Source organism: Electrophorus electricus, chromosome 11 (genome assembly GCF_041902795.1).
Source record: "Electrophorus electricus isolate QZ-2024a chromosome 11, ASM4190279v1, whole genome shotgun sequence".
Lineage (NCBI taxonomy): Eukaryota > Metazoa > Chordata > Actinopteri > Gymnotiformes > Gymnotidae > Electrophorus > Electrophorus electricus.
The window spans coordinates 6,092,104-6,114,778 of record NC_137507.1 but is presented as its reverse complement, the minus strand read 5'-3'; the positions used below and the strand labels follow the sequence as shown (position 1 = coordinate 6,114,778).

General features: G+C 40.3%; 1 protein-coding gene across 4 annotated transcripts in view; it reads left to right on the top strand.

Moving 5' to 3' along the window:
- Positions 1–19,880, top strand: part of pde3a (phosphodiesterase 3A, cGMP-inhibited) — a 72,228-nt gene extending 52,348 nt beyond the window's left edge. The window contains exons 6-17 of one of the 4 annotated variants that reach the window (XM_081722722.1): positions 3,778–3,842; positions 4,076–4,310; positions 5,344–5,414; positions 6,613–6,794; positions 7,161–7,298; positions 7,771–7,882; positions 8,155–8,268; positions 8,522–8,721; positions 10,130–10,333; positions 10,413–10,574; positions 12,983–13,244; positions 13,356–19,880. In XM_081722722.1, the coding sequence (XP_081578848.1) occupies positions 3,778–3,842; positions 4,076–4,310; positions 5,344–5,414; positions 6,613–6,794; positions 7,161–7,298; positions 7,771–7,882; positions 8,155–8,268; positions 8,522–8,721; positions 10,130–10,333; positions 10,413–10,574; positions 12,983–13,244; positions 13,356–13,741 (2,131 nt within the window). In that variant the 3' untranslated portion in view covers positions 13,742–19,880. Of the gene's footprint in view, positions 1–3,777; positions 3,843–4,021; positions 4,311–5,343; positions 5,415–6,612; positions 6,795–7,160; positions 7,299–7,770; positions 7,883–8,154; positions 8,269–8,521; positions 8,722–10,129; positions 10,334–10,412; positions 10,575–12,982; positions 13,273–13,355 lie in introns of all 4 variants that reach the window. The other 3 variants (XM_081722721.1, XM_081722723.1, XM_081722724.1) reach the window with 3 other exon arrangements.
- Positions 19,881–22,675: the final 2,795 nt, after the last annotated feature.

Genomic DNA, 22,675 nt, shown 5'->3' with positions numbered 1-22,675 from the left:
GACACACAGGAGTAAATGTTCTGCAGGACAGACAGAAGTAAATGTTCTGCAGGACAGACAGAAGTAAATGTTCTGCAGGACAGACAGAAGTAAATGTTCTGCAGGACAGACAGGAGTAAATGTTCTGCAGGACAGACAGGAGTAAATGTTACGCAGGACAGACAGGAGTAAATGTTATGCAGGACAGACAGGAATAAATGTTATGCAGGACAGACAGGAGTCAATGTTACGCAGGACAGACTGGAGTAAATGTTACGCAGGACAGACTGGAGTAAATGTTACGCAGGACAGACAGAAGTAAATGTTACGCAGGACACACAGGAGTAAATGTTCTGCAGGACAGACAGAAGTAAATGTTCTGCAGGACAGACAGGAATAAATGTTATGCAGGACAGACAGGAGTAAATGTTACGCAGGACAGACAGGAGTAAATGTTACGCAGGACAGACAGGAGTAAATGTTACGCAGGACAGACAGGAGTAAATGTTACGCAGGACAGACAGGAGTAAATGTTACGCAGGACAGACAGGAGTCAATGTTATGCAGGACAGACAGGAGTAAATGTTATGCAGGATAGACAGGAATAAATGTTTCCACAGGACAGATGGGCCTAAATGTTACCGCAGGGAAGTTACTCCTCTCTGAAGGTCTTTGGAAAGTAAATGCCAAATTATACAATGTGAATAAATGCTTCCTAGAATGCTTACATGTTTGAGGAAAAACACATAAACTTTTTCCACAGGATGATGGAATATTTACTGACAAGGCAATTCACATGGGATTGACAGGGTTATTTTTACTGGTCATTTTATAGTCGGTTACAGATGGAATTTTTACTGATGTGGGAGCACGCAGTCCATAAAAATGACTGACACTGCAGATTCAGGCAGGACTAAAATCACTGAGGAATGCAGGTAATAACTATATTACCACATCTCCCCATATAAAACCCTATCTGAATAAGGCTAATGAGAATTGTGTGTCATGGCATTAAATATTAAAGTCTTAGTATTAAAATTAATAGTATGAATTATGGTGGCTGTTGGCTACAAAAGTTAAATAAAAGTTTAGAAAACATATGATGTAAATGCATTAACTATTAAGGTATTCATTTTATTTAACATTATTCTGTTGCTTTAAAACAAAACAAAAAAGGTTACTTTGCCTTTTCATGTGCTCTGCAGCAGATTAACCGTATTACCTGCAGCTCTATATGTGAGCTGTAATATTTATATTTTCATTATAAGGAATATTTTCCAAGTAGTTACTTGTGATCTGTTAGCCAAGCATAACTGAGAGTCTGTAAGAGTGAGGGTGGAGGGTGAGGGTCTGGGGTCCATGGACACTATTGCTGCAGGGTCACATGAACATATGAACATTAACTGCTCAGTTCTGTAAATGCTGGTTGGCCTATGGTCTTATGTGAGCAGCAACTCTGAAAGACATATACTGTTTCTCCGTGTATCACTAAGAAGGCAGGTGTGGTAAGACCTTATTATGTGATAAGAAACAGTTTGTTTGTTATTAAATAATGTCACGTTCTGGCCCCGCCCCCTCCTCAAACGTCTTGGTTTGTGTGTGTGCATCTGTGTTGCCATGCCCTTTCGTGTTTTCCACCTGTTCCGTGTTATGTGTAATTGTCTTTGGTGTATATGTGTATCGTGTGTCGTAGTACGTGTGTTGGTGTTTGAGATGTGCAAAGCATTTGAGCTTTGTTGTGTGTTTTGCATGTTTGCAAAAATAAAAGTGTTTCATCGTGCCTCGTCCACACATCCTGCTTATCCTCGCAACGTCACAGAAACACCAACCACAGAAGGATGCCTGGGAAGGGAAAGAAGGAAGGGAAGAAGGGAAGCAAATGCGCTTCCACAGATCATGCAGGGAAGCCCCCCTTGTTCTTGGGGACCCTCTGGACTCCTACAATAGGGGTGCGGGGCCCAGGTGAGTGTGGTTCAGGTGCAGAAGCAAGGGAGTCACACGAAATTACGTCGACCTACTGGGACTGGTATAACGATTTCTATAACACCAAGGTGAGACTGTTGCTCATCCTGGCCATGCTCCATGGTTCTGCAGCGGGGGAGGGACCCGCTGGATGGTTTTGCGAGGGCCCTGGACAGGGTCCGGGGTCGGACTCCGCTGGGTCCTACAGAGACCAGCCTGATCGTGGTAGCCGGTATTCGGAGGCAGAATCTGCTGGGTCCTATATGGACCTTGCAGAGGGCTATGCAGGGTATAGAGAGAAAAGGGGGTGCAGGGATGTCACTCTGGAGTCGGACAGGGGGTCTGACTGTGAGGAGGACCTGTTGATGGAGGTGGAGGAAGTATCTAAGGGGGAACCTCCCCCTCCGAATGACATCACGGGCTCCAAGAAAGATGAGCCCCCAGCACCCAAGGCTCTGCCCAGGGCAAGGTGCTCTGCAGCAAGCAAGCAGCCTCAGGTGACTGCCAGAGCACCGACGCCTAAGCCTAGGGGAGGAAAAAAGGCAGCAGCACCGGGGACTGCCCGCAAATAGGCAACGCAGCCGGGACGCGCCCCTACGTGCATGTGCCAGGGCCAGGACAGCCGCCGCCAACTGAGCCGGTGATGAACATTCTCCCCCCGACTGGTTGGCATCCGACCCAGCCAACAGCTGTGGTTCAGCTGGGACTGTTTAATATGTGTAGTGTAGTGCCTGTCCCCATCACATTTAATATGCCAGTCACTTTGTTCCCTTCTGTGTCTATGTCAGTTCCCGTTAGTGTGTACTTTCCTGTATCTGTTTTCGTCCTAGTCCTGTTACTAGTCCTGGTCCTCTGGCCTCGCCATTTGGCCTTCGTCTCGGGTCCACAGCCTGCTAGGCTGGCGCACCGGAAGTCATGCCCTTGAGGGGTGGCCCTGCCCCCTCCTCAAACGTCTTGGTGTGTGTGTGTGCGTCTGTGTTTCCACGCCCCTTCGTGTCGTCCACCTGTTCCGTGTTATGTGTAATCGTCTTCGGGGGTATATATGTCTCATGTGTCGTAGTACGTGTGTTGGTGTTTGAGATGTGCATAGCGTTTGAGCTTTGTTTGTGTGTTTTGCATGTTTGCATAAATAAAAGTGTTTCATCGTGCTTCGTCCCCGCATCCTGCTTATCCTCGCAACATCACAAATAATTACTGGCTAATACCGCTGTAAGCATTTTTTATTATGTTTTTTTATGGTTATATTGTTTTCATTAATTAAACATAACGGATGTCATTTTATTCCCTTTCACTGTAGCAAATTGATAGGAAGTCTTAAATAAGAAATTAAGTGAACTATAATCTCATTCATTCCTCTCTGTTCTGTTTCCCCATTTTGATCTATGATGCTGTTTTCAATAATACCACAGTAAGGGTTAGGCTTAAAGAGGAGATATGGAGACGCTATCAAGCATTTCAAAAGTTGGATTTTTCTGGGGGCAGTCATGTTTCTTTTTATGCATTTGAACTGGAGTGGTGTTTAGATTTCACATGTGCTGAAACACATTGGAGCTGCCTGGGGTGACAAAACAACGCTAATGCTTTAACTGATGTAGCTGTATGACTCTAACAATGGGGCTCCTTACAGACAGCAGCAAACAACTGTTCAGCATAAACATATCTCCCCTAACTCTCTACCTCTGGCTTCTGCCTGTGGGTGTGTGTGTCTGCATGTATAATTATGTCATTTGATTACATGGTTATCTTGAGGATTGGAGGCAGGTAGAAAGTAGGGCTGTCACTCTTAAGTTTGTTTTCTTGTGTCTGTAATAATAGTTCTATCTTCATCTCTAAAAGCAGGTCCATGTCAGCCTCCTGTGCCACCCCAGCCCATAACTACCTCTACAACAAAGGCAGACGAGGTAAAATGTGTGTGTGTGTGTGTGTGTGTGTTGTGGTTATATTTATAATTTTGCATTAATGTAATAAATAGGTTACCCTCCCCTCAGTGCTTTGTTTGTGTGTGTGTGTGTGTGTGTGTGTGTGTGTGTGTGTGTGTGTTGTGGTTATATTCATAATATTGCATTAATGTGATCAATAGGTTACCCTCCCTTCAGTGTCTTGCCCATGGTCTCCCTGTGCCACTCTCATCCAGTCCAGGGAACACCGGTCAACAGCCCCACCACTAAGATCCCTAACCCTAGCCCTAATCCTAGCCCTAATTCTAACCCTACCCCTAATCCTAACCCCTCAGAGGACCTTTCTGACTCTGCAGCCCTTCAGGTCAGATGTCCCTCACCAAGAGCTCCACACCGAGCCTTAACCCACAGTCAGAGTGCCCCTAGCTCCAGCACAACACACTGGGACACACCCCAAGCCCTCTGTAGCAGGTAAGACCAGCATAAAGTTTATGCCCTTTGTCTCAGTAGTATAAGAGGCAAGCTGTTGTATAATGCTTAGCACAAAATTCAGCATTTTGTGTGAAATAACCAAAACTGTGCTTGTTTTCCCTTATAACCTCTGAAATAATTCATATCGTACTAGAGGTACTGAACTGTCTTAGAGCAATAGCTGTAAAAAACAAAACAAAAAAAAACTGCATATAAATATTAACACACCAACATTAATTTACCTGAATATCTCTCTCCTCACCTCACCCCTCAATTGTTTCTCTTTTGTTCGAACCTTATGTGCATGAAGCGTCTGTGTGTGCGTATGTGCGCGTGTGTGTGCGCATGTGTGTGTACGTGTGTGTGTGCGTGGGCGTATGCGTGCGTGTGTGTGTGTGTGTGTGTGTGTGTGTGTGTGTGTGTGTGCGTGTGTGCATCCATGCCTGTGTTTGTGGGTGTGTGAGTAAGTGTGTTTAAACAATATCCTAGTGTACTTGGCCTGTAATGAGAGATGAGCCCTAAGCCTAACCCTACCCCCTAGCCCTAACCCTAACTCTAACCCTAACCGTAGCTTTATTAGGTCCTGTCTGCCCTGCTCGTTCACACAGAGAAGCTGAACAGCACAGCCTAGTGCTGACAGACTGGAATATAGTCTGCCCCAGCATCACGGCCCCTATGAACAGTCTGCCCAGGCATCACAGCCCGTGTGAACACAGTCTGCCCCAGCATCACGGCCCCTGTGAACACAGTCTGCCCAGGCATCACGGCCCCTATGAACACAGTCTGCCCAGGCATCACGGCCCCTATGAACAGTCTGCCTAGGCATCACAGCCCGTGTGAACACAGTCTGCCCAGGCATCACGGCCCGTGTGAACACAGTCTGCCCAGGCATCACGGCCCCTGTGAATATGATGCTCAGTGCAAAATATCACTCAAAGACAGAGAGCAAAGTTTATTGAAAATGTCCTGTTTTGTTTGTTTTGTTTCTTAAAAAATATCTGTCTGTGTTCTGACCTTTTGTGCTCTCTTATAGCTGTGGAAAGGTTTATAGTAAAATGTGGCATGTGAGCAGAACTACAGCTAAAAGCGACAAAAAGCTTTCAGGTATGTTAATAGTAATGTGGTGTTGCTGGACTATCAGGTGCATTAATAATATCGTGGTGTTGTTGCACATTTAACAAGCTTTTTAATGTTCATGAGCAAATACAATTGTTACTATGAGTCCTTACTCAAAAATACAATATAATGCAAGACCTGGAATATTCCACCGATCATGAGATTAATTCTGCATTTACATGTAAGATACATGCTTCTATTTTGAGTGCTTGTACAGTTTTTAATCATCACTTAAAGAATTTTAGTGTAAACATTTTTACAGTTTTCTTTATGCATTAAACTTTATAGTGGTCATGTTGTAGTACTTACTGCTAATTGATATACTGCCTCCAGTCTAAAAACCTTACCTGGCTGTCTAGGCTCATGCACAGAGCAGTTGTACAATATATCATGCAACTTATTCGGTAACACTTTGCATAAAGGTTGGCTACATAATGCATTCATAGCATTAGATAAATACCAAATGATGCATTTAGGAATGTTCAAATCAAGGGTTTTGAACTAAAGTTCTTTCCACCTAAAGGTTCTTCAATTTTTAAAATCCATTTTATGTATCATCTTTTCATTACTTGTACTTTTGAGGTACTGGGGCACAATCATGTTTTTATTGTGTGTATGGAGTACAGGGTATATACAGACATTTTATATTTAAAGAATTTATTAATCCTATAAGTACAATTATAGAGCATTATTAACAACCTTTAACAAATTACTAGATACTGATTAAATTAAATATTTTTAATTATTTTTATTGTTTATTATTGTTTAATAATAAATAGTGTTTTTATTGTTTAATATGTATTTTTATTGTTTAATATGTATTTATATTATGAAGTGGTACCCTGATTTCATTAATAGTGAAAACCCGAGAAAATAATGGCAGTAATACATGACAGTAGTCAACATGAATTCATTGAGCATTTTATTCCCAATGACCTATAGGTCAGGAGTTCTGAAGAAAAATATAATAAATTCAACTGTAATTAATTTATATAGTTAGGGAGGCCCATGGGCCAACCATATGGCATTTTTGGTAGGTGTAACTTTATTTGGGTGCAGTTTGGAAAATTGCAATGATAATAATAAGAAGAAGGGGGACACAAAGAACAGTAAGTTGGCAATGAGCAATCACTATAGATACTGTGTGATGTCATCACTATAAATATTTTGTGATGTCATCAATTAGATGATCCAGCACTAGTATCTTCTGACTACGACAGCACCTATGAGACCAATCACAGTGATGGCAGTGAGTTTGCACAGAATGAGGAAGACGGGGAGGGCCAAAGACAGCCCTGTGACACACGGGAATCGTGCAGGACTTTTCAAACAGAAGCTCTTGTCCTGCACCGCTTACTGTCCTCAGAGGTGAGTCTCCTCAACATGGTAAATTACTGTTTTCTAATGTATAGTGTATCAGGGTGTATTTGTGATGCCTTGTATGGTGTAGGATTTTCAGTAAAGGATCTTCAGTAAAGGAATTCAAGTCTGCCATTACTTCAGCATCCTGAATTTAGAATCGAATGCTGTAAATGGACAGTTTGTTAATTTCGCACACGTGTGGAGATTTCGCCAGTCAGCAATGCTGTTTCTGAATATCAACAGCCTTCTTTAATACAACATTTACTATGTAACCACTTTCACCCTTGCTGCTCGTGTTAATCTCTTTAGGATCCTACAGCTGGTGTAACAGTATGTGATCCATCCCCTGAACCCTGTACTGTTCCCTTCCAGGACAAGCCTGTTCTGGCCCCAGAGCCACTGGTGATGGAGGGCTTGGAGCCTCTTATGAATCAGATCAGCAGTTGGAACTTCCCAATCTTCAGCCTCTTGGAGAAAACCAGTGGCAAGTGTGGTCGTATTCTAAGCCAGGTGAGTTGTATACTTAGCCATATATATATATATATATATATATATATATATATATATATATATATATATATATATATATAGAGAGAGAGAGAGAGAGAGAGAGAGAGAGAGAGAGATATAGATAGATAGATAGATAGATAGATAGATAGATAATGACAGTTGCTAAGGTAAACTAAGACTAAGACTAAAATTAAGGCAAAAATGTGTATTGTCTTTAAGACTGCATACAAAATATGTAGTCTAACCCTGGCAGCACCAAAGCCTTTATTTTATTCAGACTGTATACTGATCTAATTGTGTCTTATAAAAGAGAACAAAAAAGAACAAAACTAAGACAAAAAGACAGGATAAATGCCAACTCACCAAAACCATAAAATACACATACTTTATTTCAAGAACATTCTGCCTTTGTCAGTTTACCTGTCAGATGTTCATTATGGATGACATGTAAATCTGTGATTGTGTGCCACAGGTATCTTATAGGCTGTTTGAAGATACCAGCCTTTTTGAAACCTTCAAGATTCCAGTAAGGGAATTTATGAATTACTTTCATGCCTTGGAGAATGGTTACAGGGACATTCCATGTAAGTGAGAAATGGCAATGATGGATTTTGCATGAAATCTGCTCAGTTTTCATTCAGAGGATGACAAACTGTTTACAGTTGAATTAATTTTGATATTGTTATGGAAAAGTATAGCTAAATAAATTTACCTTATTTATTTTTATTGTAATAGCATAAACTCAGCACCAGGGGGAGCATAGACTCATGTACATAAAAAGGCACATCTTCTTATTGTGCCTCTGAAGCGCCCCCTAATGGCTTTGTTTAGTACTTGATCCTCTTTCCTTCTTCAGATCACAACAGAATCCATGCAACAGATGTCCTCCATGCAGTCTGGTATCTAACCACACAGCCAGTGCCTGGCTTGCCAGTGCTGGCCCACAACTCTGGATCAGTCGCTGACTCTGGTAAAAAGAACGATAATTACCACTTGTAGAGCCTCTTTAGGCAATTTTTAAGCATTTCCAGTAATACCGCAACATGGTCTTTATCTGTTTGACAAAGGCCTATGTAACTATGATTGTGTGTGCGTGTGCATGTGCATGTGCGTGCACATGTGCGCACGCGCACGTGTGTGTGTGTGTGTGTGTGTGTGTGTGTGTGTGTGTGTATTCCAAGCTTAATATTCTAATGTTCCTTCCTCTCTCCATATTTGTGTAGAGACTATCAGTGGAATCACTCATGGTCACATGGGTTATTTGTTCTCTAAGACCTGTCCAAAGACAGAGAAGGACTATGGCTGTTTGTCAGGGCTCATTCCTGCTCTGGAACTGATGGCACTGTATGTAGCCGCTGCTATGCACGACTACGACCATCCAGGCAGGACAAACGCCTTCCTTGTAGCCACCAGTGCTCCACAGGTAGGGCACATCAGGAAAATGTCAGTACAGATGTACACACAATTATCTAATTATCTGTTTAAACTAAATTCTGTCAATAACCAGCGTTCAGTCAGAACATGCACCTGTTTGTCTTATTATTTTAAAAATGTGATAATTTGATGAAGTACAACTAGTATCCAAAAAAATAATCAAGTTCTAGACAGGGTTGTGATAATTAATATCATTGTTTTGGAGTGAACATCGGTATAAATGTTGAAATTAAAGTTATATATTGTAAAAATGTTTTGAACTGTACACAGCACAAACTGTCTGAACTTTGTATCTATTGGTAACAAATACATTTGCAGCATTTAGTTGACACTTTTATCCAAATCAACTTACAGTTATGACTGAATACCACTTGAGTAATTGAGGGTTAAGGGTCTTGCTCAGGGGCCCAACAGTGGCTGTGGTGTAACTTGAACTGGCAACCTTGTTACTAGTCAAGTACTTTAACTACTGAGCTACCACTGCCCATGTGTATTCATTGATGTTTTACATAGTGTACTATTTAAGGCTCGTCATACAATGACAAATGTTAGTTCCTTGTGCAGTAACTAAACTAAGGTGAAGCTCCATTTGTTTGATTGTGGGTAAATCTGAGTCAGCTCACCTAAAGGGGGAGCCCTTGACATTTTGACATGCAAGGTCATAGATGGTCTGTGAGACTGGCTGCAGAAGCAAAAGCTGGTTTTAGCAAACATTTAGGAAACAAAGAAAAATGAAGAGGAGCGTGACATTAAAACAGCGATTTAATTAACTAACCCTAACCCTAGGGTTAGTTAGGGTTAGGGTTACACTAACTAATGCTAACTAATTATAACTAACCTTAACCCTAACCTTAATCCTAACTAACCCTAACCATAACTAACTCTAAGCCTAACCTGTCTGTGACTGTAGATAGCTGTGTACTGAGCGTGAATGAATGGCTTCTTACTTGCTTTTATATCAGTATAGAGATATTAGCAAACTGTCAAAGTTATGGTTAATTAGGGCTAGGGTTAGGGCTAGTTATGGTTAGGGTTAGTTAGGGTTAGGGTTGCTATGATCTGGGTTTGCACAACTATGGAGTCCTGTAAATTTAACATGGAATTTAACACTCATTAAACAATCCCACTTATCATCAAAATCAAACTAGACAGTTTTATTAACTTTATTTTCAGGCAATGGACACAATTACCAGCTGTTTTTTAAAGACTAATCCAGTTGTTCTGAAACAGATTTAGTACTGAGGGTCTGTCATTAGTACTGATAATATTACTGAGGGTCTGTCAGTAGTACTGAAAATATTACAGGGGGGTGGGGGGGTGTCTCAGTAGTACTGGTAATATTGTTCAGTGATGTTCATATACATTGTATACTGACTTGGCCTTTCTGGTCTGTGTAGGCGGTGCTGTACAATGATCGCTCGGTTCTGGAGAATCATCACGCTGCCTCTGCATGGAACCTCTTCATGTCCCGGCCAGAATACAACTTCCTTGTCCACCTGAACCATGTGGAGTTCAAACGCTTTCGGTTTCTGGTCATTGAGGCCATCCTGGCTACCGACCTGAAGAAGCACTTTGACTTTTTGGCAGAGTTCAATGCTAAGGTGATCTTTTACTTTCTATCTTCAGATAAATCCTAAAGGAAATATTAACCTTAACTTCTATGTTGTCATTTTGATACAGGTGGGGCATGACAGTTGTTCGGGTATTGACTGGTCCAATGAGAATGACCGGCTCTTGGTCTGCCAGATGTGCATTAAGATGGCTGACATTAACGGGCCCCTGAAGCACAAAGATCTCCATCTCCAGTGGACAGAAGGCATTGTTAATGAGTTCTATGAGCAGGTTTGTAATTACATTTACATTTAACTTTACATAGGTAGTGGTAGCTTAGTGGTTAAGGTACTTGACTTGTAATTGGAAGGTTGCTGGTTCGTGCCCCACCACTGCCACTGTTGGGCCCCTGAGCAAGGCTTTTAACCTTCAGTTGCTCAAGTTGTACTCAATCATAATTGTAAGTTGCTTCCGTAAATGTTTGTAATGCAGTCTTATATGCATGTGTTTTTCTCTGTATCCTTTATCTGCACAAGCTATTTAGTAGCAAATAGGGGTATAACGCTCACATTATACAGTATGATTCTTTGGTAAGTGATCAGAGCATTCTGAAATCTGAAATTTCACCAGGATTCAATTATAGGGTCAGGATTATTCTAGTGCATTGATTATAGTACCATTTTAATGTATCAATTATAGTACAACCCTAGTGTATCTATTATAGGGCACTTCTAGTGTATCAATTATAATACAATTTTAATGTATCAATTATAGTACAGTTCTGATGGATTATGGAAAGTGAGGGATAAGGTCATTTTTCCAGGGTTTGTCTTGAGAACGGGCTAACTACTAACTGGCAATATACCATAACTTGTATACTATAACTAGTGTACCGTAACTAGTGTACCGTAACTAGTGTACCATAACTAGTGCACTCTAACTAACTAGTGTACTGTAACTAGTGTACCGTAACTAGTGTACTATAACTAATGCATCAATTATAGTACAATTCTATTGTATAAATTACAGTACAATTTACTAGTGCACCATAACTAGTATACTATAACTAGTGTACTGTAACTAATGTACCATAACTACTGTCCTATAACTAGTGTACAATAACTAGTGTTCCATAACTAGTGTACTTCCAATGTCTGCTTCTCCAATACACCTCCTCACCTCAGCCTCACACTGCTGTGTATGAGGAGTCACTTTGGTATCTGCATTTTGAAAGTAGATATTTATATTAGTAGAATTTTGTTCTAAACTTTAGTGCATTCTTTACTGGATATTATCATGATGTACAATAATAATATTCTAATAAATATGGATGTATTTTCACACCCCTAGCTTTACTAAGTGAAATCTTAGCAACTGCACCAAAAGATTCCTAGTAACACTTTGTATTTTTTCTGGAATAATACAGCTTTATATCCATAGTAACTGGTTGCTGCCTCAATAATACTGACCCTCAGTGGCTACAGAGAAGCTGATGTGGTGTTTCCTGGAAACAGCAGTGCTGAAGATGTAATTCTGACAGCAATGAACAGCATTAAAAACAAAAATAATAAAAATGTTTTTTTTTGTTTGTTATTAGTATCATGAATAATTAACTATACAAATAAAACTATTTTCTAAAACTCTGTAAGCCATACCCTCTGAAAGGTCTGTCGTGGTAAGTGGTGTGTGTGACAGAAAGTACATTTGTAATGGTAACAAGCAGAGAGATGATGTGACCTAGTTGCATTACAGAGCCCTGTCACATGACTACATTAGCGAGCCCTGTCACATGATAGCTGCAGACCTCATTCAAACAGTTTCAAAAGCAGCCAAAAATGAATGATGCAAATGTCGTACCCCCCCCCCCCCCTTTAGTTCCTGACGGAACTAAACATACATTAGGGGCCTTTGAATGGCATTATCCATGGTTGTCTTGGCAATAGCAGGCCTTGGCAGCCATGGTTCAGCTCTGTTTGTTTATGCCCTGATATCATGAAGCACACATATTCTATTAGCTAATGCTAAGTGCTAAATCTGCTTTTGATCTAGTTTTTACCAGCACTGCGGTTGCAAGGCGTTATTCTATGAACTAGAGACCTTCTGTGTCAACATTTACAGCATGCTGTCATTACACCAATGTAGCTAGTGAAGTAATTAATTTTTTATCTACTTAAAATTGCTTAAAAGGGAAGTCTGTGTGTAGAGCAATGCCAACATACTATGAATCAAATGATGTCTTTGTAATATAGTCTAAAATGTGTTGAAATATCAACAACAGCATATTTTGAAAAAGGAAAAAAACTTCATAAAAAACTTTATGTAAACAGTGAAGTTGGGAAGCATGTATACATCAGCCTGGTTAAGATAACTCGTAACAGTACAAAGACCAGTTTCATGACACGGGCAAAGAAACAACATCCACATTAACACTATTATAATTAGCAATCACATCAACTATCATAATTAAGTCACATCAACACTGTCATAATTAACAATCACATAAACACTGTCACATTTAACAATCACATCAACATTAATAGAATTAACAATCACATCAACACTAATATAATTAAATAAGTGGCAGTATGGAGTTATGAATATCTATTTAGTTCCTCATGTTGTGCACAGCATCTTGTTTAACACTTATTTCACATCAGGTACTGATGTTACATTGCCTTTCCATTCATTTTGTTTATCAGGGTGATGAAGAAGCCAGTTTGGGATTACCCATCAGCCCCTTCATGGACCGCTCGAGGCCACAGCTTGCCAAACTGCAGGAGTCCTTTATTACACACATCGTTGGGCCACTGTGCAGCTCCTATGACACAGCGGCACTCATGCCTGGCCAGTGGGTGGAGCTTCTACCCAATGAGGATGAAGAAGGACGTGGTATGGAGGAGACCGATGAAGAAGATGAGGACACAACTGAAGAAGATGCTTCCACCAGCTCTGAGCAGTCCCGTATGCTCACATCCACTGTGTACATTTTGTGTGTTTCAGAGTATGTAATTGATGTTAGAAATGATGTTTTACAGCCAAAAATTGGACATAATATTTTTATAATTTTTGCAGAGAAACTGATGCCCAAAAAGCGACAAAAGGTCTTCTGCCAGATCACCCAGCACCTCTTAGAGAATCATGAGATGTGGAAAAAAGTCATTGCTGAAGAGAACCAAGGGCAAACAGATGAGGAGCAGTCGTCATGTCTCAGCAACCCTTCTGAGCCGATCCTGGCCATTCATGAAGAGGAGGAGGAGACAGGAAGCAAAGCAGGGCTAATGGAAGACCAGGAGGAAGAAATATACAGAAAGGAAATAGGGCCATTAGAAGCGGAACGAAAGGTAGCATCAGGGAAGGAAACCCAGCCTGAAGAGAGCCAGCGACCCACAGAGTTTGAGCAACTGACCAAACAACATCAGAAGACTATAAATCAAGACGCAGAAACTGTAGAAAAATAAATGATGCAAGAATGAGTCCTCGACAGATCAACGCAAAGGAGATCAGAAGAGACTTATCATCTGTATCAGTCGAGAACATTGTTAGAAAGCTTTTATTTACAAAACAGGACTTTTGATAAACGGTTGCCAGCACATCACTTAGACACAACACTGTAGATGTTTTAGGGGAACATGTGCCTAAAGAAAGCAAGATGGGACAAATCTGTTGGAAAGGGGATTAGATGTCAGGGTTTACAATAGGGTGGAATTTTATTTTATATTATGTTATTTTATTGTATTTTTTACATCATACCTTGATTAACTTTCTATCTCACACTCCAACATCATGTTGAGGTGTCATCTAACCTCCATGACAAGGGTCTCAATGATCTGCCCTTCAGGCCATGATTATCGTGCATTTTCTGAGGAGCCTCATGTCGCAGAGGCTCACATTAGGACACTGAGAAGGAGGTTCTATAACCTTAACCCTGACCCAGACACTGAGAAGGAGATTGTATAACCCTAACCCTGACCTTGACATTGAGAAGGAGATTGTATAACCCTAACCCTGACCTTGACATTGAGAAGGAGATTGTATAGCCCTAACAATAACCCTGACCCTGAGAAGGAGATTCTCTAACCCTAACCCTGACCCTGACAATGAGAAGGAGATTATATAATCCTAACCCTGACCCAGACACTGAGAAGGAGATTATATAACCCTAACCCTGACCCTGACACTGAGAAGGAGATTCTACAACCCTAACCCTATCCCTGACACTGAGAAGAAGATTCTATAACCCTAACCCTAACCCTGACACTGAGAAGAAGATTATATAACCATAACCATGACACTGAGAAGGAGATTATATAACCCTAACCCTGACCCTGACACTGAGAAGGAGATTCTATAACCCTAACAATAACCCTGACACTGAGAAGGAGATTCTATAACCCTAACCCTATCCCTGACACTGAGAAGGAGATTCTATGACCCTAACCCTATCCCTGACACTGAGAAGGAGATTCTATAACCCTAACAATAACCCTGACCCTGAGAAGGAGATTCTCTAACCCTAACCCTGACCCTGACACTGAGAAGGAGATTCTATAGCCCTAACAATAACCCTGACCCTGAGAAGGAGATTCTCTAATCCTAACCCTGACCCTGACACTGAGAAGGAGATTATATAACCCTAACCCTAACCCTGACACTGAGAAGGAGATTCTATAACCCTAACCCTATCCCTGACACTGAGAAGGAGATTCTATAACCCTAACAATAACCCTGACCCTGAGAAGAAGATTATATAACCATAACCCTGACACTGAGAAGGAGATTATATAACCCTAACAATAACCCTGACACTGAGAAGGAGATTCTATAACCCTAACCCTAACCCTGACACTGAGAAGGAGATTCTATAACCCTAACCCTGACCCTGACACTGAGAAGGAGATTATATAACCCTAACCCTGACCCTGACAATGAGAAGGAGATCATATAACCCTAACCCTGACCCTGACAATGAGAAGGAGATCATATAACCCTAACCCTATCCCTGACAATGAGAAGGAGATTCTATAACCCTAACCCTGACCCTGACAATGAGAAGGAGATCATATAACCCTAACCCTGACCCTGACAATGAGAAGGAGATCATATAACCCTAACCCTATCCCTGACACTGAGAAGGAGATTTTCTGCACTGATGACACCAGGCCTTTTGAGCACATCTGGAAGGGAGTTTGTCTCACTCAGAAGGGTCTGGAACAGTGTGTATTTAAAATGCTGCAGATGTAATGTGTGTTTTGATAAGGGGGTGGTATGTGGTATGCACCATGGCCTACAGCAGCTACAGTGTCAGCCTAGCCAAGGTCCATGTGGACTTGTAGCTCCTTTTTCTGCTAATCTAAATTTCCTCTGTTTGTGTTCCTCATAATTTTTTTTGGGATCTCAAGCATCTGATCTTCAGGAGACAACAGCACTGTAAATATTGTGTAACTTTTAGTTTATTTTACTTTTTTCTGACAGTTCACCTTGGGTAAATTGGGAATTTCTTGTCTTTAAATATGGTTAGCTCATTTTCATAAAGTCAGTAAAGGCTTCACTATTTTGTACAAGGAAGCTTTAAAAATACTTTCAAATTTGAACATACACAGTTAAGCATTTTGTATGATTCTTTAACGATGAAGTATGCAATGTAGCGGCATAAAGAGCTTACTGAAAACTGAGCTAATGTGTAAACCCACAGTTACACCTGTCCTGCCATTTTAACCTTCTTTATTTGAAAGAGACATTTCTTACTGTAGAATCTTAGTCATCCAATGGCGCTTCTAAATGCTGGTATGGTCCCTCCAGTCTCACTCACATTTGCACAGAAGCAGAAGCATAAGAGCCTCTGACAAGTTCCAATAATCTAAAACAAACAAAAAAAAAAAATGGTGTGGCATGGCTTGGAGCAAAAGAGCAATCAAAGGGCTCTCATGGTCCCTACAGTCACTCTCTCACGGTCCCTACAGTCACACTTTCACAGTCCCTACAGTCACACTCTCACGGTCCCTACAGTCACACTTTCACGGTCCCTACAGTCATGCACTCTCACGGTCCCTACAGTCACACTTTCACAGTCCCTACAGTCACACTTTCACAGTCCCTACAGTCACACTCTCACAGTCCCTACAGTCACACTCTCACAGTCCCTACAGTCACACTTTCACGGTCCCTACAGTCACACTTTCACAGTCCCTACAGTCACACTCTCACGGTCCCTATAGTCACACTTTCACGGTCCCTACAGTCACACTTTCACAGTCCCTACAGTCACACTCTCACAGTCCCTACAGTCACACTTTCACGGTCCCTACAGTCACACTTTCACAGTCCCTACAGTCACACTCTCACAGTCCCTACAGTCACACTTTCACAGTCCCTACAGTCACACTTTCACGGTCCCTACAGTCATGCACTCTCACGGTCCTTACAGTCACAATCTCACGGTCCCTACAGTCACACTCTCACGGTCCCTACAGTCACACTCTCACAGTCCCTACAGTCACACTTTCACGGTCCCTACAGTCACACTTTCACGGTCCCTACAGTCACACTTTCACGGTCCCTACAGTCACACTCTCACAGTCCCTACAGTCACACTCTCACGGTCCCTACAGTCACACTCTCACGGTCCCTACAGTCATGCACTCTCTTCAGACCATGAAGGCCACTCACACTCCAGCAAACCATGTGGTCTCCATGTCCTATATGCCTGTAGTTTTGAGCACAGACATGTGAGCAGATAAGAGGTCCCCACCCTAACAATGCATGGGAGCTCCCCACTCAGGCATGAGACATAGCACACTGCAAACAAGCACTCCTGCATGGTGAGACATAGAGCAGTACTGTGAGGTGAGATATGTCTGTCTCACTCTTTAGGAAATCTCCCTTTCGTTTGCAGTGCCATGTGGGCTTTAATACCATTAACCTGTATGGCAGGAAAGAATTCAATTGATTACTGAAGCAATACTGACACATTCTGTAGACCAATGTATTTTTATGAATACTAGTTATATTTTGAAATAGGGCACAAATGTTTTTCCTCCAAATAATGAAATTCTGCATGCCAAATAAGAGTTCAAAATGTTCCTTTAACTTTATCAAAAGTATACAACACTGTCAATGTTCCTTTAACTTTATCCAGCATATACCACACTATCATTTTCTGAACATCCTCTGAATGGTTAGGGCTTTTTAAGGGTCAAAATGAACTTTAGAACTCCAGTGTCGATGACTGACATCATAGGCCAATGACCTGGTGAGCAATGGTGGTTCATGAAGCATATTTATGTGTACATGTTTATTTATAACAGGTGTGTTGTATTTGTGTGTGTGTGTGTGTGTGTGTGTGTGTGTGTGTGTGTGTATCCATATTAGGGTATGGGTAAGATATAAGTATAACCTTTTTAGAAAAAAAAAACCATGAATTTCAGGGTCAAGTTTTTAGAAAAAGCAGGTGCATGTTAGAAGGCAGATTTGTGAAAATCCTCTGAAAAAAAACAAAACAGGTCCATTGATTCAATCACTGTTCCAACACTGATTAATCTTCCCATATTCATGACAGTATTTGAGGAATATTCTCACATGCCATCTGATTAATTTATGGCATTTTAATCTTTAGCACAAGCTTTTGTAGAGAGATGAACTGGCTTGGAGAGGTGAACACGCAAGCACTATACTTCACTACTATACCCATATTTGTAATTATACTTATCTAGTTACATAAAAAGATTAAACAAAATATTCTTAGCCTTCACTGCTGCTTCATCAAACTTCAAAACATTTTATTTTGCTAAGGCTTCTTGTGTGATTTATATTTTGATCATTAAACTGACCCACCTATTAAATTACTAGTAGTAATTCAACATACTAGTGACATTGGAATCAAATGAAACTTTTGATGGGTTAAAGGTCACTGGTATATACGATGTCTTAGTGTTACACTGTGTCTTTGAACTTGAAGACCAGGATGGAACTTTAATTTGACCTAATTAGCAGGATTTTCAATCATTCAGTCTTGACTTCACAATTACCTGCTTTTCCTGTATCCAGCAACGTGTACTACAACACCCAAGAAACTTTGCAGAAGAAATACATGCACTCTCAATTTAAGTGTGTGTGTTTGTGTGTGTGTGTGTGTGTGTGTGTGTGTTTATGTTGATTGCAGCTGTTTCACTGTGCCTGTTTCATGTCCCTCCATTTGTTTGCCTTGCTTTCAGTCAGATCAGGCTTCTCTTTTGTATGTCTGTCATCATGTGCATTACACACAGCTCATTCAAAGGCACATTTCCTTTTGATAAGTTTGAATTGATATTTGTGTGTGTGTTTTGCTTGTTTTATTGTTCCATTGATAAGTGTAGAATACACGTCATGTACATAGCATTTTACTATTGTCAAACAAGGGGTAAAGGCATTTCAGTTTCGTGAGCCTAAACACCCAAGTGTATTGTTGGAATACCTCCAGACTTATTCCAGAGTTGTGTGAAAGTTTGCATACTCAAACATCAGGGTAAACTTAGCAAACGTGCCAGACTCATCCACCTTGCATTGACTACAAGAAGCATAGATGCTTTTTCACAAGTATTATAGTACTGTGGGCGTAGTGTTACACCTTTTCTGAAAAACAGACTTCTTCCTTCACTGTTATTCTAATCTATATTTTTTCCTGTTCATGAGTGGTTTAGTCCCTTTTGTAAGTGCATTTGTCGTAATCTGTCTGCATCTATTAAATGTAGTCACTGGGCACTCGTTCATCAAAACAAGTTTTACACTTCTCTCAAAGTGAGATATGAGACTTGTACTTTTATATATGTAGTGGGCACCTCACTAACTAAATCATTATTTTTCTTCTCACTAGTATGTTGCACTTAATACATGTAGCAATACCTATAAAAATGGGAGCTGTGTAATTCACCAGTATTCAGTTCACCAGTAGTTGAGTGAAAGAGTCATTTTATTGCTGATTGCTCCATTTTGTACAAAACAATGTGCTGTATAGGTAAAAGCAGAGTGGGCAGAGAAAGGACAATAACAAATGTCTTTTGAAAAAACATTATTTATTTTTACTGTTTTATAATTTAGACACTATACTGTAGCTCCTCTATGGCCAGACAAGCTGGAAGTGCCTCTTGTTATAATGTATTATACATTAAATATAGGGTTAACCCTAACCCTATGCAGTAAATATAGATTGAGATTATTAGAACTTGTCCCAAGCTGAACATTGTGGATGTTGTAATGTGAATACAGTTTTAAAAAAATGTGTGTCAAATGCTGTGGTATTCAGTGTTTTTTTGTTTTTTTGTTTTTTTTAAGAAGAGAAAAGTGAAAAAGAAACATTTAATGAATGAAATATAGTGTGTGCTGCATATTTGCTTACATGACAACATTATGATGAGATACAAACTACAAGAGCCAAATATCCTCCTGCTAACTTTTTAAAGCTATGGAATTTTATATTATATTATATTATATTATATTATATTATATTATATTATATTATATTATATTATGCAAGTTGGGATGTAGATAACATCTATGTAAAATCCCAAATTTTCTGATTAAAGGCTAAAAAATTACCTATTTGGCAAGAATTTAAAGTCAAAGCCTTTTATTGTCATATGAACAAAGTATAATCGAGTTCTTTCTTGTGTGATGTTTTCCCATAGATTCCAACAAGACCCCAACAATTCTACAGTAGTACTTCAATAATACCACAACAATACAAACTTTAACAATAAATACATACAGTGACAGCACAATACACAACAGTAGACACATTTAGCTATTGAACATAGCCAAACATTCATTGACATTTAAATGTAGTGGCTTAAAGTAACAATTGATGTGGATATAAGGAGAAGTGAGCAATATTTAAACGCAGAACATGGCAGGTGGGTGCAGGATACACAGAAATGCAGGAATCATGCAGAAGGTTATGAATAGGCTTTACCACAAAAATAAGATGGTCAAAGTCAAATCTATTTATATAGTGCTTTTTACAACAGCCATTGTCACAAAGGGGGTTTACAAATGTTCAAGTCCAAGTCCCCAGTGAGAAAGCCAAGGGCAACTCTGTCAAGAAAAAAACTAGAGCACGAGGAAGAAACCTTGAGAGGAACCAAGCCTCAAAGGGGGGGGGGCATCCTCCTCTGATCAACAACAGACACTGCAATAGCAACAATGTAAACAATAAAGAGCAAAATAAGGAGTGAGAGAAAAGAATAATATTAAAAAATTAAAAAATAAACAATGAATGTCTATTCCAGATTTCTAGAAGTCCTTGTTTGGGTTTGAAGATGTACATGGGTCCGAAACCCAACTGAGAAGTAGTTGGCTGGGGTGGAGGTGTGGTGGGCTACACCGGGGGGGCAACAGGGGTTGGTTGGAGGAGCCATAGCAGCTGAGATGGGTTGAGGCTCAGTAACATCATGACATCAGGAGTGGGTGTACCTCTGCAGAGAGAGAGAATAGACTATTAGTTATGTCCAAGTACAAAGGTGTGTAAATTAGGAAACTATAATATCTGTTATAGTTTATATATCTAGTTATATATCTAATATCTAGTTATGATTAGTGTTGACCTAGGCATCACTGCATTGTTCTTAAGGCCTGAGGCATGTTTAGTGCTAATATAGTCTATACCCTACAGCTGATTATACAGCAGCAGCATCCAAACTGACAGGTCACTTTCAGTCTTAATTTGTTCTTGTAACGCGTGGTGGCCCGAGTGCCAAAGGGCAAGGACCAGGACGCACAGACTCCAGCGACGTGGACGAGCATTTATTAACATAAAATATAGAGGACTGAAGTGGCACTCTCGTATAAACACAAACAATGAACACAAGCACACTAAACATTTAACACTATATTACACAAACATAGACTGACACATAGAGCTACAATTCATATGCTACATCGACAATGACCAACAATACTGCACACACTAACAAGGGTTAAATACACAAGACGAGGTACAGGTATGTGCAGGCGTGTCCACAAACATATCTTCCCAAGTCACGTGGTGGGCCAAACCCCGTGATTTGTGGGAAGCGAGCATTGCGTGACAGTTCTTAAAGTCTCTCGATGTGAGATGTAAATTTCATATGTTAGCGACTTCTTACCCACAAAAACCCAACAACTTCAATATTTAATTCACAGATGCATTAATTCTACATTTTGACTGCAGGCTCAAAGCTGCACAAAGAAAAAATACAAAAAATTGTAAGTGCTCAGCTTATAAATAGCTAATAAACAGCATATAAACAGCATATAAACAGCTAATAAACAGCATATAAACAGCTTATAAACAGCTAATAAACAGCATATAAACAGCTTATAAACAGTGGTGATTCTTGTCCCTGGTATGAAGCCACCATGGCACTACGTTATACCACAGATAATCAGGTAGGAAGGAGATAAGAGTGAAAAGTGCAGTTTTGTGTGGACTTATGCAAAGTACTATCTGGTGACAGTGGTTATGCTGGCAGGATCATTTACAGGATGTTTTTTTTAATCAGGAGTTTTAAACCTGTCATATATTAATACAGAAATTCTGGAACAGCTGGAACATTCCTGTTCTTCTTTATGTTCACAGAGAATGAGGATTCGAGCTACAGCAATAAGATTATTTATGTTTTTTTGGAGGTACTGTGGCTCACTGTGGAACCATTATGTGCATAGCAATAACACTACAGCTAAGCTCTTACAGAACCCTGCCTACCAAGACAGCTGTGATCTTTCTCCTCTAACCTAGGGTGATTTCATAGCAGGGAACAACTTCAGTCCCTACTCTGAATAGTAAAACATGGACTTATTTTTAGTCTTCTTTCATTACAGTTCCAAATGTGGCTTAGTTGACCCTGGATTTGCAGTTCCATTGCAGTTATGTATGTGTGAAACCACTTTGTTGAAGTGCTGCTTTGGAAACAGATTGGCGGGGCTAAGTGGTAGAGGGAAGGGGTGAAATGGGACTTGGCCTAAGACTCTGAGTTGTACTGTCCCTGCTGAAGAAAAGCCTGCCCAAAGCCTTGTCCTGCCAGCATGCTGTCCTGTATGGATGATGGTCCACAGTGTCATATGAAGGGTCAGGCTGGCTCAAACCAGTGTGCTTAGCACTGTGCTCCAGGCATTTCATTGTTTATATTACACCTTTCTTTTATCAAATCCTTGGGTAAATTTCAGCTCAGATTTGACATGAGATTTTTCAACAAATGTTTTTCACCTCCCCTCTATTTAAGCCAGATTTAAGAAGTGTACATGCTATTATCAAATATATAGTTTTATCATCCGTTATGGTGGTCTGTAATGCCTTTGGAGTTCCTTACAGTGGCTTTTCTTGCCTGTCTAGTTCTAGCAAGATTCAAAATTCTTTTTTACTCAACTCTTTGAAAATATTCTTG